General features: G+C 31.8%; 1 protein-coding gene and 1 long non-coding RNA gene across 2 annotated transcripts; one reads left to right on the forward strand and one right to left on the reverse strand.

Moving 5' to 3' along the window:
- Positions 1-213: 213 nt before the first annotated feature.
- LOC114162313 (uncharacterized) lies at positions 214-1,802 on the reverse strand. The gene is made up of 3 exons (XR_003599184.2): positions 1,676-1,802; positions 1,493-1,558; positions 214-396 (listed from the first exon to the last, which is right to left on the reverse strand). It is a non-coding gene; the product is annotated as an uncharacterized LOC114162313 (long non-coding RNA).
- A 1,820-nt stretch (positions 1,803-3,622) lies between these two features.
- On the forward strand, positions 3,623-5,199 carry LOC114164733 (uncharacterized). The gene is made up of 5 exons (XM_028049486.2): positions 3,623-3,777; positions 3,892-4,075; positions 4,174-4,380; positions 4,516-4,707; positions 4,788-5,199. Exons 1-5 carry the CDS (start codon positions 3,695-3,697, stop codon positions 4,920-4,922), a joined length of 801 nt encoding a protein of 266 aa, XP_027905287.1. The 5' UTR covers positions 3,623-3,694; the 3' UTR covers positions 4,923-5,199.
- The last annotated feature ends 10,215 nt before the right edge of the window (positions 5,200-15,414 follow it).

Raw genomic sequence — 15,414 nt, forward strand, 5'->3', positions numbered from 1 at the left:
AGGAACCATCAGATTAGTCGACAAGTACAACAACTCAAGCCAAACACGCTATAAGGAACACACAACAGAAGCTAAGCAGCTCACACCTACAGATCCTAGAGAAATCACTGCTCTGATACCAAAATTGTAACATCCCGTTTTTATAGTTTTTAAACTATTAAGCGAAACATTTAAATTTCAATAATTCATAAGCAGTTAGTGACATAGGTCAGCATAACTAGTACAGTCATCCAAAAGAAGTGCATACACTGATCAATATGTACAGCCCACATCACTGAAAGTTACAAAACATCCTAAACATTTACTAGAGAAACAAGAGGCTACTACAGCTGGGAAACGTCTAGGAACTCACTCGACGTCGGTCCGGGAAAGGTGTACCTTCACCTGCACTTTTATCTGCTCGCGCCATTCATTAAAGACGGTCATTGCAAAAGAAAATAGAAGGCACACAGAACACAAAAGAAACTAAAAGGGTAAGCTAACTGAACACGGAGTAAATCATGCAATTGGTATTTTTATTCTACCACAGAGAATATACTTTTGATACATAATCAATTAAAATCAATCCAATTAATCCTGACCATAACATCACACCTCATTCTAGACTCGATATCCGGATTATGTAAGTGGCATTGGAGCTCTTGGTGACTTGCACTTGAAGTGGCTCCTAAACTCTGCAGAGTCTTAGGCACAAGGGGTATTCACCCAACCACTCTCAAGGTAAATCCCATCACCTCTATGATGGATCGGAATCATAGACCAGGACCTCCTGCTACTTCCCCCGACGTAATCCATCACACTCTATTTGAGTCTTAATGGTTACTGGAAGCGTCAGGATGTCACCAATCTGAGTCATCATGCCCTTACATTCACTAAACCACATACTTTAGGATTTCCCTTGAAATCCTAACTATAACATAATCCATTCACATCACACTCACACCCAAAGTTTGCATACAGTTTAACATACATAAAGATCTCACACCATTATCAACCCTCATCATCTTAAAGCAACCAATCAAGCATCAAGGAAACAAAACAGTGGGAAAAACAGTTTTCTGCAGGGGATCTCGCTTAGGCTAGAGGGTCTCGCCTAAGCTAGAGAGGTTATCTCGCTTAGGCGGACTACCCTCGCCTGGGCGAGAGCCCTTACAGAGGCAAAGAGAAGTTCTGGACGAATTCTCGCTCAGGCGAAGCAGGCTCGCCTGGGAGAGAGGCTATCTCGCTCAAGCGACTCCAACTCGCCTAGGCGAGATTTCGCACAATGACAGAGGTGAGCTTCTGGTATTTTCGCTCAGGCGAGACCAACTCGCCTAGGCGAAACTACCAGAAAATCCTCCCTGTTCTGCACATGCAAACTCGCCCAAAGGCCGTCCCCACTCAATTTCATACTTTAGCAGCCTCAAACATCAATTAAACAAGCAATCATGAAATCAAAGCACTCCCAAACGCAATTCACACCAAAATGAGTTACAAAGTTAGCTTCCCTTACCTTTTTGCCAAGACTTTAACTGGTGGACTCAAGCAGATTTACAAGACAGCAGAGTTTTAGCTTAACCTAGAGGAATTCATCACAACGACATGGAGAAGAAAGAATTTCGTGATTAGATTCAGAAATCAGCGAGTAACTAGAGGATTCTAGCTAGAACCGAACCCAATTTTAAAAGAAACCTACCTTGGGGAATGAAGGTTTGAGGGAGGAAGCTGCGGAGGTTCCTGCTGGTTGGTTCTTCCAGAATCTGAGTAGGAAAAAGGAAATGGTGAGATGGCAGCACAGAGAGAGGGAATGGAAGAGAGTTTGGAGTTGCAGAGGAGAGTAGAAGGAATGAGGAAGAAGAGTGAGCTTCTGTTTTTGGAAGAGGGTAAAAAGAGAGGTATTACAAATACAATTTAAACATGTATTAACAAAATAGTTAACTAGATAAGTTCTATAATTTAAATGTTATATGATTTATTTTGTCATTTTATTCAATGCTATATAATTAGTTCTTAAAAGAGCTCTATTGGCTCTAATAACTATCCAAATTAATTTATGATGTTGTAATGATTAAAACTTAAAGTGCTCTTTTCATTTAAAGTTTAAATTAAACGAAGAAGAAAAATTGCCCTTAAATTAAGTTCATTCATTTAGTTTGGTTAAGATTTCTCTGTTTAGTTTATAAAAGAGGGTGATATGTTACCATTTAGCTTAATAGGAGGATTATCCTCATACTAACATTGTTGATATAAAATAATTAGATATATTTTAAACCTTTATTTCTGAGACAAATTTATTTTTAGATTAAAATTAATATTTTTAGTTGTTTTAATTAAAAAGGAAAAAAAAAAGCTTTAGCCGCTCTACGCACGTGTCTCACTTAAATACTATAAAATCAATACTATATAATAAGAATCTTGGTAATAAAAATACAAAATCAAAAGGAGCTAGCAGTAACTTTATTGTTTCGAAACTTTAAAGATCAAAAAGGTAAACTTTATAATTTAGAGTGAAGAATGAAAATGATTTTGGGGAGATAAAATATGTTTGAAAGTTAATTTAATTTTTGCTTATGTTCCTTGTCCTAGTTCGTAGGAGCCGTAATAACTTGTTTAGCCGCCTAATAGCGTCTAACTAAGATTTAAAAAATATAAAACCTAACAAACATAATACCAATTAATTAATTAATCTTTTGTTCTTCCAAATATTGTGGCTCATTATAGAAATATGAGAAGCCGAAACATCATATCAGAAGTAGGAGTGAAGTGCTCTTCTAATTATAGTTGCATTAAATTCAACATGCTTCTCTCAACTAAATTAAACCAAACAATTATGAATCATTCAACTTTGCCACATTCAGATAATCTTACAATGCACCTTTCATCAATGCCTATTAATTCCCTCCATTCCTATCCTATCAAGTACTTAAGAATTCTATTTCCCCATCACAACTCAACATCTCAAACACCACACCAAACCAAAAACTTAAGAACCCTAAATTTTCTACTCTTCAACATGTACAAACATCCAATTGATGCATTCTTTATTTTGTTAACTTACTTTACTAATTGTATGTTTGTATTAATCATTTATCTACTATCGAGAATTGTTCACCAATCTTTTTCCCAAACTTAATAGAAGTTTGAAATGTATGAATGCTAGCAACATGCTAAGATGGTAGGGTGATCATCTTCCATGCTTCAACTTTAGAGAGCGTTTTACGGAAACGTCCCATTCAGAAGATAAGGATGGTAAAATCTTGGAACTTTTGGATAATTGTTTTTCAATGAATTAAATTTTTGTACACTTAGTGATTTGGTTTTGAGCCCCACGTTTCGTTTGGAACCTAACATGCTACCTTTTAGAGTTCACAGCTGGGAGGAAGGACATAATGCAGGAAGCAAAAATAAAGAGTCTGAGATTCAATCGAGGAATTGCAAGATTTTTACCAAACTAATCGGTTGTTTGCAATACATAAATTCTTTCTTTGTTATGCATGCCTCCACCTCGCTCATAAATGCTACCCTTAATTAGTTGTGTAACGGTGCTACGTTAAAATCAGCTACTTCCTTTAATGAAAAAAAAAAAAATATGGATGCAAGAAATGTGGCAACTTAGCTTGATATATATAGCCTATAAAGCCATTTCGTGACTCACAAAACTACCAACATACATTGTTGCTGTGTTGCTGGAAGCACCCGACTCAACAACTGAGCAATGTGTATAGCTTTGTTTCTTTGGCAATGCCACCCACTGTACCCTTTTCTACTTTTGAACAACAGGGATGAATATCACAATAGGCAAGCATTCTTCTTATTGCTGTTTTTTTTTTTATTTTTTTCTTTATCTAAGTTTCTGGCACCTGATGACTTGTGGAATATCCATGCACGTACACAATTGTTACTTGGATGAAGGCCTACGAAGCCTGCGTGTTGGTGGGAAGATTGTGATATTTTGGGAGGAAGGGACGAAATAGCAATGGGAACATGGTTGGCTTGTTCTACACAAGGAAGGGTGGCTTTTCTCACCAATGTTTTGGAGCTTCATACCCTCCCCGAGGCCAAAAGTCGTGGAGACCTACCCGTCCTATTTCTCAAGGTATCTTCAGAATCAACATTTTCTTTGTGATTGGTCTGTAGAAGGTATTTTACTAGTTTTTTTTTCCTTCTTTGTATCCACAAATTGAATAATGGCAGAGCAGCAAGCAACCGAAAGAATTTGCAGAAAGCCTGAAGTCAGAGGCTCATTATTACAACGGATTCAACTTAATCTTGGTGGATATTGAGTCGAAATCAATGGTGTACGTCTCCAACAGGCCCAAGGGACTACCTATTACCATTGAAGAGGTTGCACCAGGGCTGCATGTACTTTCAAACGACAAGTTAGATTCACCGTGGCACAAGGTTAATTAATGATACATTCGTCTTCTTATTACATTAAAAAGCACAAAACTCGCTAAACTAAAAACCTTACTGTTATTGGAAGGCCAATTTCTGTACCAAAACAGTCCTAATTTGAATTAGGCCATGTTTTTGCAGTCTCTGCGGCTTGAATTAAGTTTCAAAGAACACGTTGCGAAATACGGGGAAGGTGAGATTGGCGTGAAGGAGGTAATTGAAAAGGTAATGAAGGACAGAGTTAAAGCTGACAAAAGCTTACTACCTCGTATATGCTCACTTGACTGGGAATTCAATCTCAGCTCCATTTTTGTTGAAGTAGAAACACCACTGGTATGTTAACAATTCATTGAACCCCACATTAATGAATTAATCATGGAATGGAACCTTTGAGTTCATGTATTTGCATGCAGGGTGTATATGGCACAAGGAGTAGTGCTGCATTGAGCGTAAGATCAAGTGGGGAAGCAAGTTTTTATGAGGTTTATCTGGATGATACCAAGTGGAAGGAACATGTAATCGATTTCCATATTGGGAAGTTGAAGTAGAGAACAGTCACAGGGATGAATTGGCCTAGGCAAGAGTAAAATATGACACAATTCTAGCTTTACTATGCTCAAGTAGTGAACTCTATCATCATTCATGAATGAGGAAGAATCAAAATCAATTGATCCATTCTCTTCATATTTATGTAATTGATGTTTGATGCGATATGCCGTGAATAAGCACTGGTAATAGAGTGCATGGATGTATGAGGATTATTAGCCAATCAAATATAGTCATTCATAACATACAAAATTGGCCACAAGGGCCAATATTCACTCACGCTGCAATAGATGACACAATTCTAGCTTTATGTTCATCGGCTCTAATTTATTTAAAAAAAACGACTACATTTAATGTTAATTTTAATCGTAACACTTTTTTTACTTTAGGCGTTCCAACACTGTATCTAAGTTTCCTTTATAATAATTAGCAAATAATAGGACTCTGCACCATGCGCCATAATTGTGGCAATTTTCATTGATGGGACATGGCATGTGATTCTCAGCTTTTGTATCTTAAATAATTTGTAATTAACTTGCAAAACACGTTAACTATAATGCAGTTCCAACACAATGCAAAATTGGACAAATTCCTTATGTGAGTTCTGTCGAGAATTTGAAGACCAGGCCCGTTGGTTCCTCCCTTCGAAGTTTCATGGTTGAATTGGACCTGTTCAGTAAGTTTCGGGCGCTTCTTCCTGCACCCGACGTTTTCCTTCCTGCACCTCCAACTTTTTTCCCTTTTCCCATTTAAACATCTTTATAATAACAAACTTGATAACATAATTCGAGAGAACTAACCGGATAAAAAAATTAGGGAGATGTGATGTGAATCGGAACAATAAATCCGGTTTATTTGACGGGGTGTAGTTGCCAGATTTCAAAACCTGATGTACTGCTAAATATACCAGATTTCAAAATCTGTTTAACACAAACAAAAATCAGATATCACAATGTGATGCTAAAAAAATTTGACACTTAATCAGATTTCGAATCCGATAAACAAAAAAAATCCACACATAAACGGATTTTAAACTCAGGTGAAAATGTATATATAACCAAATTCAAAATTTGATAAACCAAAAAATTGACATTTAACCAGATTTTAAAATCCAGTAAACAAAAACAAAATTCACATATAACCAGATTTTGAAATTCAACAAACAAAGTAAATTTAATATAACTAAATTTCAAAATTTAATAAACAAAAGAAATCTACACACAAATGAATTTTGAAATCCAATAAAAAAAAACTCACATCAAATCATATTTCAAAATTCAATAAAAAAAATCCACGAAATCCGGTAAACAACGTAATGTTTCTTCTACTGTGCTTATTTATTTTATTGGAAAAGGAAATCGTGATGATGAACTTATGTAAAATATCCACATTAATAAGACACTTCAAATAATAATTTTATATGAATGGTTCTAAACAAGCTGTAAATGATTATTTCTTTCAATCGAAAAAATTATTTAGATAAGAAAAATATTATTTAATTAAAAAATAACACAAAAATATATATTCTGGTTGTACTAATTTATAGTTTAGTAATATTTTATATTCATTTTCTGATATGTAACTAAACATATCTAATTAAAAAAAATCTAATAAAAACAAGTTATCATTTATAAGGAACAAACGACATAGACAAAACTTTTAACTCTTCTCTAGAACAAGAATTTAGTTATACATCATATTACATACAAGAGAATAAGAAAAATCAAACATTAACTTAAAGTGTCTTTAACTTGGGGTAAATATCATGTATTTAGAATCCTTTATATAGTAGTCAACAACACTCATTCCCAAACTTATTCTAGGCGATGTGAGACTTTTTAAGATGTATTATTTTCATATGTTCAATAATCTTCACCCTGATTGAAATAAACACATCTTTATTGCCTATACTGAAAATCATACTCCACCATGCATACTCCACCATGCATCAATGCTAACCAATGTCCGTGTATAATCACTACATACCTTGCATCAATATTAGCCAATGCACGCACATAAACATCATACACCATGCATCAATGCTAACCAAAATGTCCGTGCATAATCCCCATACACCTTGAATCAATATTAGTCAATGTCCATGTATAAACACCATACACCCTGCATCTATATCAACCAATGACCGTGCATAATCCCGCACGCCGTGTATCAATATTAGCCAATTACCGCTAGCAAAAGATATTCTAGCACTCACAGTCTGCCCAACCGAGAGTTACCACGTGTACAGTCCTTCACTTTCAAATCTAACAAACCAAGAGATGTCACACTGCAGATCAACGCTTCTAATAGTCCTTACACCTCCATGAACCGGTCTACAGCTTCGTCATGTCAACATGACACTAATAGTGATCCTTCCATCAAATTTCTCATTGCAACTTCAACAAACAAGGATGATTCTTCAACAACAAGGAATTCATCTTTTCTGATGTGGAAGATCATACTAAGCTGCAACCATAAAGCATACTAAGAAAATCCCACCGAACCATAGTTCTTGATACCACTTGTTGGAAAAAATGCATCATCAATTAAGAACATTATTGTCTTTACCCTAGTCAATTGTTGGATCAAGTATTTACAACTAAGCTAAAAACCTATAGTTATGGGTCAGGACGCAACTCGTTATGACTAGGCCAAAAACCTATAACTATTAATCACGCAACTATTTTTACTTAAGAGCATAACAACCTATACATTATGATTTGACTATGACTCGACCTACTTGTCCTCCACCACAGAACAATTGTTGTCACATATAACAATTAAAAATCGACTAAGGTCTTGACTTGAATGTTACACTTTTTTTTATCAGAAACCTAAAATATAATTAACTATCTAATTAGAAATAAATTGTATTTTGAAATATTTATAAATTAATTCAAAATTAAAATATTATATATAAAGCCATAAATATTATCATGTTTGATAGCCTTTGATTTTGAAATTTCGTATAAAAAGTTAATACTGGTTCCAATATTTTATTTCATTTTTTTTCGTCCAACCACTTGTAATTTCAACTGAAAAACTTGCTTTAAAACAATATATATATATATATATATATATATATATACCTACCAAAAAAATGGAAATTAAAGAATAATTATATAAAAGCATCAACCATGAACTAATTAATATAGAAATAGTTATGAAGTGGAAAATTAATTTCACTTTTCGCCAAAAATGTAATTACATATGAATCAATTATAGTTATAAGCTATTGCTAACAAAAAATAAAATAAAAACTGGTGATGTGGTCGAAAATATGAGAAACATAAATTTGACATGCAAAATTTGTATATTAATGGTGTTGTTGGTACATGTCGGTTTCCTGTGAAACTTGAAATGTGAGTGGCATGCAAAACTTCCATGCTATGCTTTGCGAATATTAAGAGGAGAATAATAATTAGTGCCATTATACTACCGGTTAAAAAATAATTAATGTGTATCAGTATTATTATTTTTACATTCAAAATTGAAAGAATTAAGTAGAGTAACTAAAATAATATGGATACACATAACAAATTTTATAAATACAAAAATATCTTTTTAAATCTTTAGATAATAACTTTCTAATATGAAACAAAGACTTTAAAATTTTGAAGGTCTCTACTAAAAAGCAAAAAATAAATAAAAAATTTTAAGATCTCACGTTGATACTTTAATTATTCTTTTTTATAAAATTTTTAGATGTTTAACCTTACTTTTTTTGTTAGTTTTTTGTTAATTTAAACTTTTTTATGTTATTTTTTTTTTTGTAAAATTTAGATATTTAATACTATTTTTTTTGTTAGTTTTTATGTTAATTTAAACTTTTCTTATGTTTAATTATATTTAATTTTTACCAACATTAAAACATAGTTATTTTATTATTTAATTATTTTTTAACTTTTATTTGTGAACATTAAATAAAATATTAAACACACATGTACAATGTCTATGAATATTTTTGTCTTTTAAATAAAATAAAGTTGCATTAATGTTATTAGGTCAGATTTTATTTAATATCATATTTATTTATATACTTTTGTAAGATTTAATGTATATTACCCAAATATTAAAATTATGACGTTCACCTTTATATTAAATTTTGAATTTTTGTTAAATGTGAAATTTATGATGTTTATCGCATTTCAAAATATGATTTTCGTTGAGTCTCACCTAATTTTGAAATTCAGTTTTGATCAAGTGTCACCAAATTTTGAAATCTGATAAAATATGAAATTTATGTTGTTAATCAGATTTTGAAATCTGATTGTGGTTAAGTGGCACTAGATTTTTAACTCCGATTTTGTTGTGTTTACCAGATTTCGAAACGTCTAGAAATATTGGAGTTTGTTCTTATAAATGAAAGAAAGAGAGTTGGGAGGTGCATGATGTTGTGACTGCGGCACAAAGGGAAAAACATGTGAAATAAAAAATTTATCCTACTCAAGATAAAATCAAAGAGTAGTTTAGGAATTTTAAAATTTTAGGGTGTAGGAAGAGAATAATAGGATGCAGGAAGAAGCTCCGTAAGTTTCTCTGCCATTGTTCACACCATTGTGGGAACTCCACCTAAAGTAGATACTACTTTCTTAGTCTTTCTCCATTGCACAATATTTTCCTTCTAAATTTTAAAATTTGTTTAACAACATAACTAGTTTGGACCAGCACTCTTCAATTTCAAAAAGAAGTAAAAATGTTTAGTAGCATAGAAATATGAACATCATAGCAACATGATTCACAAGTATGGAAGAAATTTGATTGATGATTTGATTTTAATAATAATTTTAGAAACATGGCAATTTACAAGGCTTTTATGTGAACATTTCTGAAGTCATTTTGAATTCTTGAGGCTAATGTGGCCCATCACCCAGAATATAAATGTCCGAATTATAAGGTTATCATAACACCAAAAAAGAACATTACTTTTTGCTATTGCTTTTCATAAGAGAACGTGAGAATTGTATTCCCAAAACTAAATATTAGATGAGGGGACTGTATATAAATTCCGTAATCTATATTCTAGAAGGACTGCACTGTTGGGAAAACAAAACGGGTGTGATTGTAATCCTAATGTATTTAAGGAGGTGTAAATAGCAATAGGCTGTTGTTATCTTGAACTAAGCCTAATGTATTTAAGTTTAAATTTGACGGGAATTAGTCCACTAAAATTTCTGAGGATTCCTCCCTGCACCTCTAAAACTGTTTCTGCACCTCCAATACCAAAAATATCTTTTGATCATTTAAACAAAATCACACCCACAAAATTATTTTCAGACGTTGACTTCCAATGAATATAAAAATATATTAATGGAAGTTGACTTTCAATATATCTATATATATATATTATTTTGTTTTGTTTTTTAAATATATATTAAAAATACTTAAGAAATTAATTAAATTAAAAATACTTAAACTTTAAAATAAAACAAATATTAATTCTGTTTTAACTTTTTTTTTATTTAAAGTTTATGTTTTATAAATTTTAAATGTTTTTTAATTTTTTATTTATTATTTTATTTATTTTTTATGTTTTCATATTTTTTTAATATATATTTGAAAAATAAAATAAAATATTAATATATATATATATATATATATATATATATAATTTGTTTTTATATAATGTATTGAAAAATTATATATAATTATATATATATTTATTTATTTACGGTTGTCAAAATTCGTTTATATATTTATTCCAGATTATATAATTTTCTTAACCGGATTTCATCGTCCGACACTATCACTTCTACGGGTGCTGATAAAGTTAAAAAGATATTTTAGATAATTTTTTAAAATTTAGATGTGCTAAAGAAATTGTTGGGGTTACAGTGAAAAATAGTCAAATTTGTTGTGGTGAAATGCTGTAAGAGTGGTGGTGGAACATTTAAAAGCAATGAAAGCAAAAACTACTGTAAATTCATTCTACCTTATTTATTCTAAACAATTTTTGCCCTTAATTCCAATTCCATCTTAGACATATTTACCATTTTGTAAATAGTCTTACTGCTGCCAAAAAATAAATCCCAATAACATTTTTTTATTTTAGATTTAATTATGTTTTAATTCTAAATTGTAATTAAATTTCAGTATTTAAATGTTGGCTTAAATACCTTTTTCGTCCTCAATTTTGTAGTGTTTGTGCGAATGGTCCTCATTTTGACACAATGTTTAAAATGATCCTCATTTTTACCGAATGTTAACGTTTATTCATTTTCGCAATTCGTGCTTTATTTGATCATCTTCTGTGATGCTGTTTAAATCAGAGCAGTACAGTACACGTAACACACCCCAATGCAACATAATACCAAAAAGTGTCACCTATATAGTGTTTCGTTACTGATTTAAACGGTGCCACAGGAGATGACCAAATAAAATATAAATCGCGAAAATGATGACCATTTTAAACATTGTACTCTCCAAGCGCTAGAATTCCAAAACTATTTTTTTTAATTTACATTTTAATTATAATAAATGAATAGTATAGAAGAAGGATATTAATGATATTTAAGATAAATTGTTTACTTTGATGGAAATAACTGTTGGTAAAGCAATTAGTTGGACAACAGGAATGGAACTGTTGTAGCTTTTGAAGTAAGACAAAAAAAAGGTCAAGTTGGGTTTCTTTTTATCATTTTAAACAAGGTTTTCTTTTCTCACGTCTTTTGATTGCGAAACTAAAATCCACGTGATACCCAAATTGGTTTTCTTAAAAAGTGTTTTGTTATAGTTGAAAGCTTTAATAATGCAGAAGCTCCTGAATCGGTAAGTGTGGATTAACCAGATAACCACTTATCCATGCTCATTAAATTAGAGCATGTGTTCGGGTGTGAAACAGCGAAAGGCAAAGAAAAAGTTGGAGTGAGTGAGAAAAAGGAGGCACCACAGGACCACAGGCGCATGCAACTTGCTCTCTCTTGAGAAACATTCCAACCACAAAGTTGTATTATTAAAAAAATGGTTCTCCTTGTGCCAACAGTGTGTGAAAGGAAGAATTTGAATTGAGAAAGGGTTTGGAGAGGGAATATAAGAGAGTGGTGGGAGAAGGGTATTGGAGATGATATGATTATCTGGAAGCATGTGCAGTGCCGTGAAAAAGATGAAATAGGAGTAACTTACGCCCCCACCAAATCTCATCAAAATATCTTTGCCCGTCACTTTGAAAACGATGGTTACATTGGATTTGTTACCCTATTTGCCCAATGCTCCAAAAAATTCAATGCCTATGCTTCTCAACAACGCATACCATTCTAATCCATCCAACCTTTCCAGCTCAAATTGTTGAAAATCGGGGTGCAACGTGACAAAGTCAATTAATTCTTCACCAGAAAACTACAATTCCTTCACTCGGACTTTCTGTGACTTGGGTTACCTGCTTCCGTTTCCTTTCGTTTTTCGCTATTCCAACTTCCTTGCCTTGTGTAATTAGTCTCGCACTCTTGTTAGTGGTTGCTCAACAGTGCTCATACTAATTTTCTGTCCTAAATTTCCACCAACTTGTTCCAGGTGACTACTGCTGCGTGGAGTATTGTTCCGAACAAGTCCAACATTATTAAGGTCAATAATTCTCGAACTAATGGAGAAGCTAAGGAAGATAGTCAAGATTTAAATGTCTTATAATTTTATACAATATTTACAAATTAAATTTCACACATAATTATAATATAGTAAAATATGTAAGATCATAGTAGAAATCGTAAAATCATACAAATATATATATATATATATATATATATATATATATATATATATATATATATATATATATATATACTTCGTATTGTATATACATTTAGTATTATATTAAGAAACACAACCCTTCATATCATTTTCTCTTACCTTAAAGATCCAAATTCTATTAGTGACTTAAGTGTCAAAGAGTTTTTTGTTGGTGGATCCTCCCATATATTTTAGTTCTTAGGAGTATATATTAGGATTCTCTAATCCACTCAAATCTTGTCATCTATCCAAAGGTCCACACACCATATTCCGGTAAAAATATTTGACGCCTATCGTGGGACCCAAGTAAAACTTTATCATATCTCCATATTTTATACAAACCTTACATTTTGTGATAACTCTTATTTAAGATCAACCGTGAAGATTGTCCATAACTGCTCACAACTAACTACCATGAATATTTATGGTCAGAATTTTGCAATATCTTATAAGAATGCTATATTTACACTCTATTTCTTTCATTAAATATGTTTTATTCAAATTTTATAAATAATCAGTGTCAAAATGGATTTTCCCATTGCTTTGAACAAGGGCTCCAAATTCTAATGATGATCTCATGAGATAAAAACACATCAAAAATAGTATTTTAGTTGTATAAGATGTTTTATAAGATATTCTAATATTTGATGATGTAGCTGAAATTACTTTAATTTTATACAAAGTGTACAAATAAAGAAATTACAATATATTTTCAAAATAAACTCAGATGTCAATGGTAACTTTGTGAGATAAAAATGCATGTAAACATTTGAATTGCATAAATTATTTTTTTAAAAAAAATTAATATTCGTTGATATAGCGGAAATTACCTTAATCTCGTACAAGATTAAGAAATAAAGAAATTATAAAATATCTTCGTAATAAAACCAAAATTTACAAATTTCGGAAAAATATATTGTGCTCGTCCGAATTTACTTATGTACTCCATTTTTTAAGTGATAATGTACCCACAAAGCTGGTCAATCATAATCTTGTGTATGTCCATGGGTTCTTACACTGATATTTTACATTAATATATTAAATTTCCTTTTTTTTATATTTTTTTAGTGTTAATAAATAGTTAACAATATTTTATTGTAATTTTTAGTATTATTTTAAAGTAATTAACATTATATTAATTTTGATTAAAATATAATTGAATTATTAAATCTCAAATCAAAATATTTACTAATCTAATCAGGAATCTGATTCTAAAAAACTGGACAGTAGCTAAAGAAGTTAATGTCTCTGATTATTGTCACGAGGTCTAGTTAAAATAATAAAATAATAAATATGAAAGGAATCTATTAGAAGAGTGGAGTGAGCAGCATTTATCCTTTCTAGATATGGGAATATGAGGAAAACAAAAAGTAGTTGAATTCCCACTAAGTTTGTGCAACTAAACTTTTTATAATTCTGGATTACTGATTTAAAACCTAAAAATGCATCATCCGATTATTGTTGTCTAGTTAAAGAAATGCACATAGAATTTGCTTCATCTTTAATAATAATAATAATATATGAGTTTCATCTATATACACAAATTATTTTTCTACTTTGAGATATATCATAAAATTCACAATGAAAAAGCGTCCATGCAAAAAAAAAAAGGGGAAAAATAAATTAAAATATAATAAAGAAAATGTTAAAGAAAATAAATAAAGTGATGGTAGTGTTAGAAATATTTTAATATAATTTAAAAAATAAATAATTAAAATAAAAAACTTATTGTTACTGAAATTTGTATAGACCTTTAATTTATGGGTTAATGTGTTTTATGGCTAACGACTATATTCTTATTAGACTTTACTCATTTGTCTCCTTTTGCTATCTATAAATACCACCTAGGTGTATGGGGAAAGACATATCACAACACAACCACAACAACAACAACAGAGACCACAAACACTAGAATCATTCTTAAAAGTGTTATTCTTTTCTTCTCTATATTATTTGAAGACAGTGGTGTTCATAAGGTTCGGAGATCCTTCGCTACACTCGATCGATCTGACGGGTTGTTGTATCTTGGAAGAGAAACACATTTGATTTGAAACACATATGTTTGTGTATTTGTTTAGCCCTGTGCAGTAGGAGCATTTTCTCTCTAAGGATAGTGCATCTCAACCCAGGATATTTCTATTCCTTTCCTTGTTTATTTTTATTTATTATTGTTATTATATTTGTTGATATCTGATTAATATTCATTGTTTTATATATATGTCTTAGTATTATTATTGATTTAATAATTATTATTATTATATTATTTCATATTTTTATTATTATTAGTATTTTTTGAGTAATCATTTTCTAACAGGTAGAACATGTTTAACATTTATATGTTTTCGGAAGTGCACGCGCGCACGCGCGCACGCGCGCACACACACACACACACACACACACACACACACACACACACACACACACACACACACACACACACACACACACACACACACACACACACACACACACACACACACACACACACACACACACACACACACACACACACACACACACACACACACACACACACACACACACACACACACACACACACACACACACACACACACACACACACACACACACACACACACACACACACACACACACACACACACACACACACACACACACACACACACACACACACACACACACACACACACACACACACACACACACACACACACACACACACACACACACACACACACACACACACACACACACACACACACACACACACACACACACACACACACACAC

Source organism: Vigna unguiculata, chromosome 9 (genome assembly GCF_037176805.1).
Source record: "Vigna unguiculata cultivar grain cowpea cultivar isolate G323 ecotype 2 chromosome 9, ASM3717680v1, whole genome shotgun sequence".
Classification (NCBI taxonomy): Eukaryota; Viridiplantae; Streptophyta; class Magnoliopsida; order Fabales; family Fabaceae; genus Vigna; species Vigna unguiculata.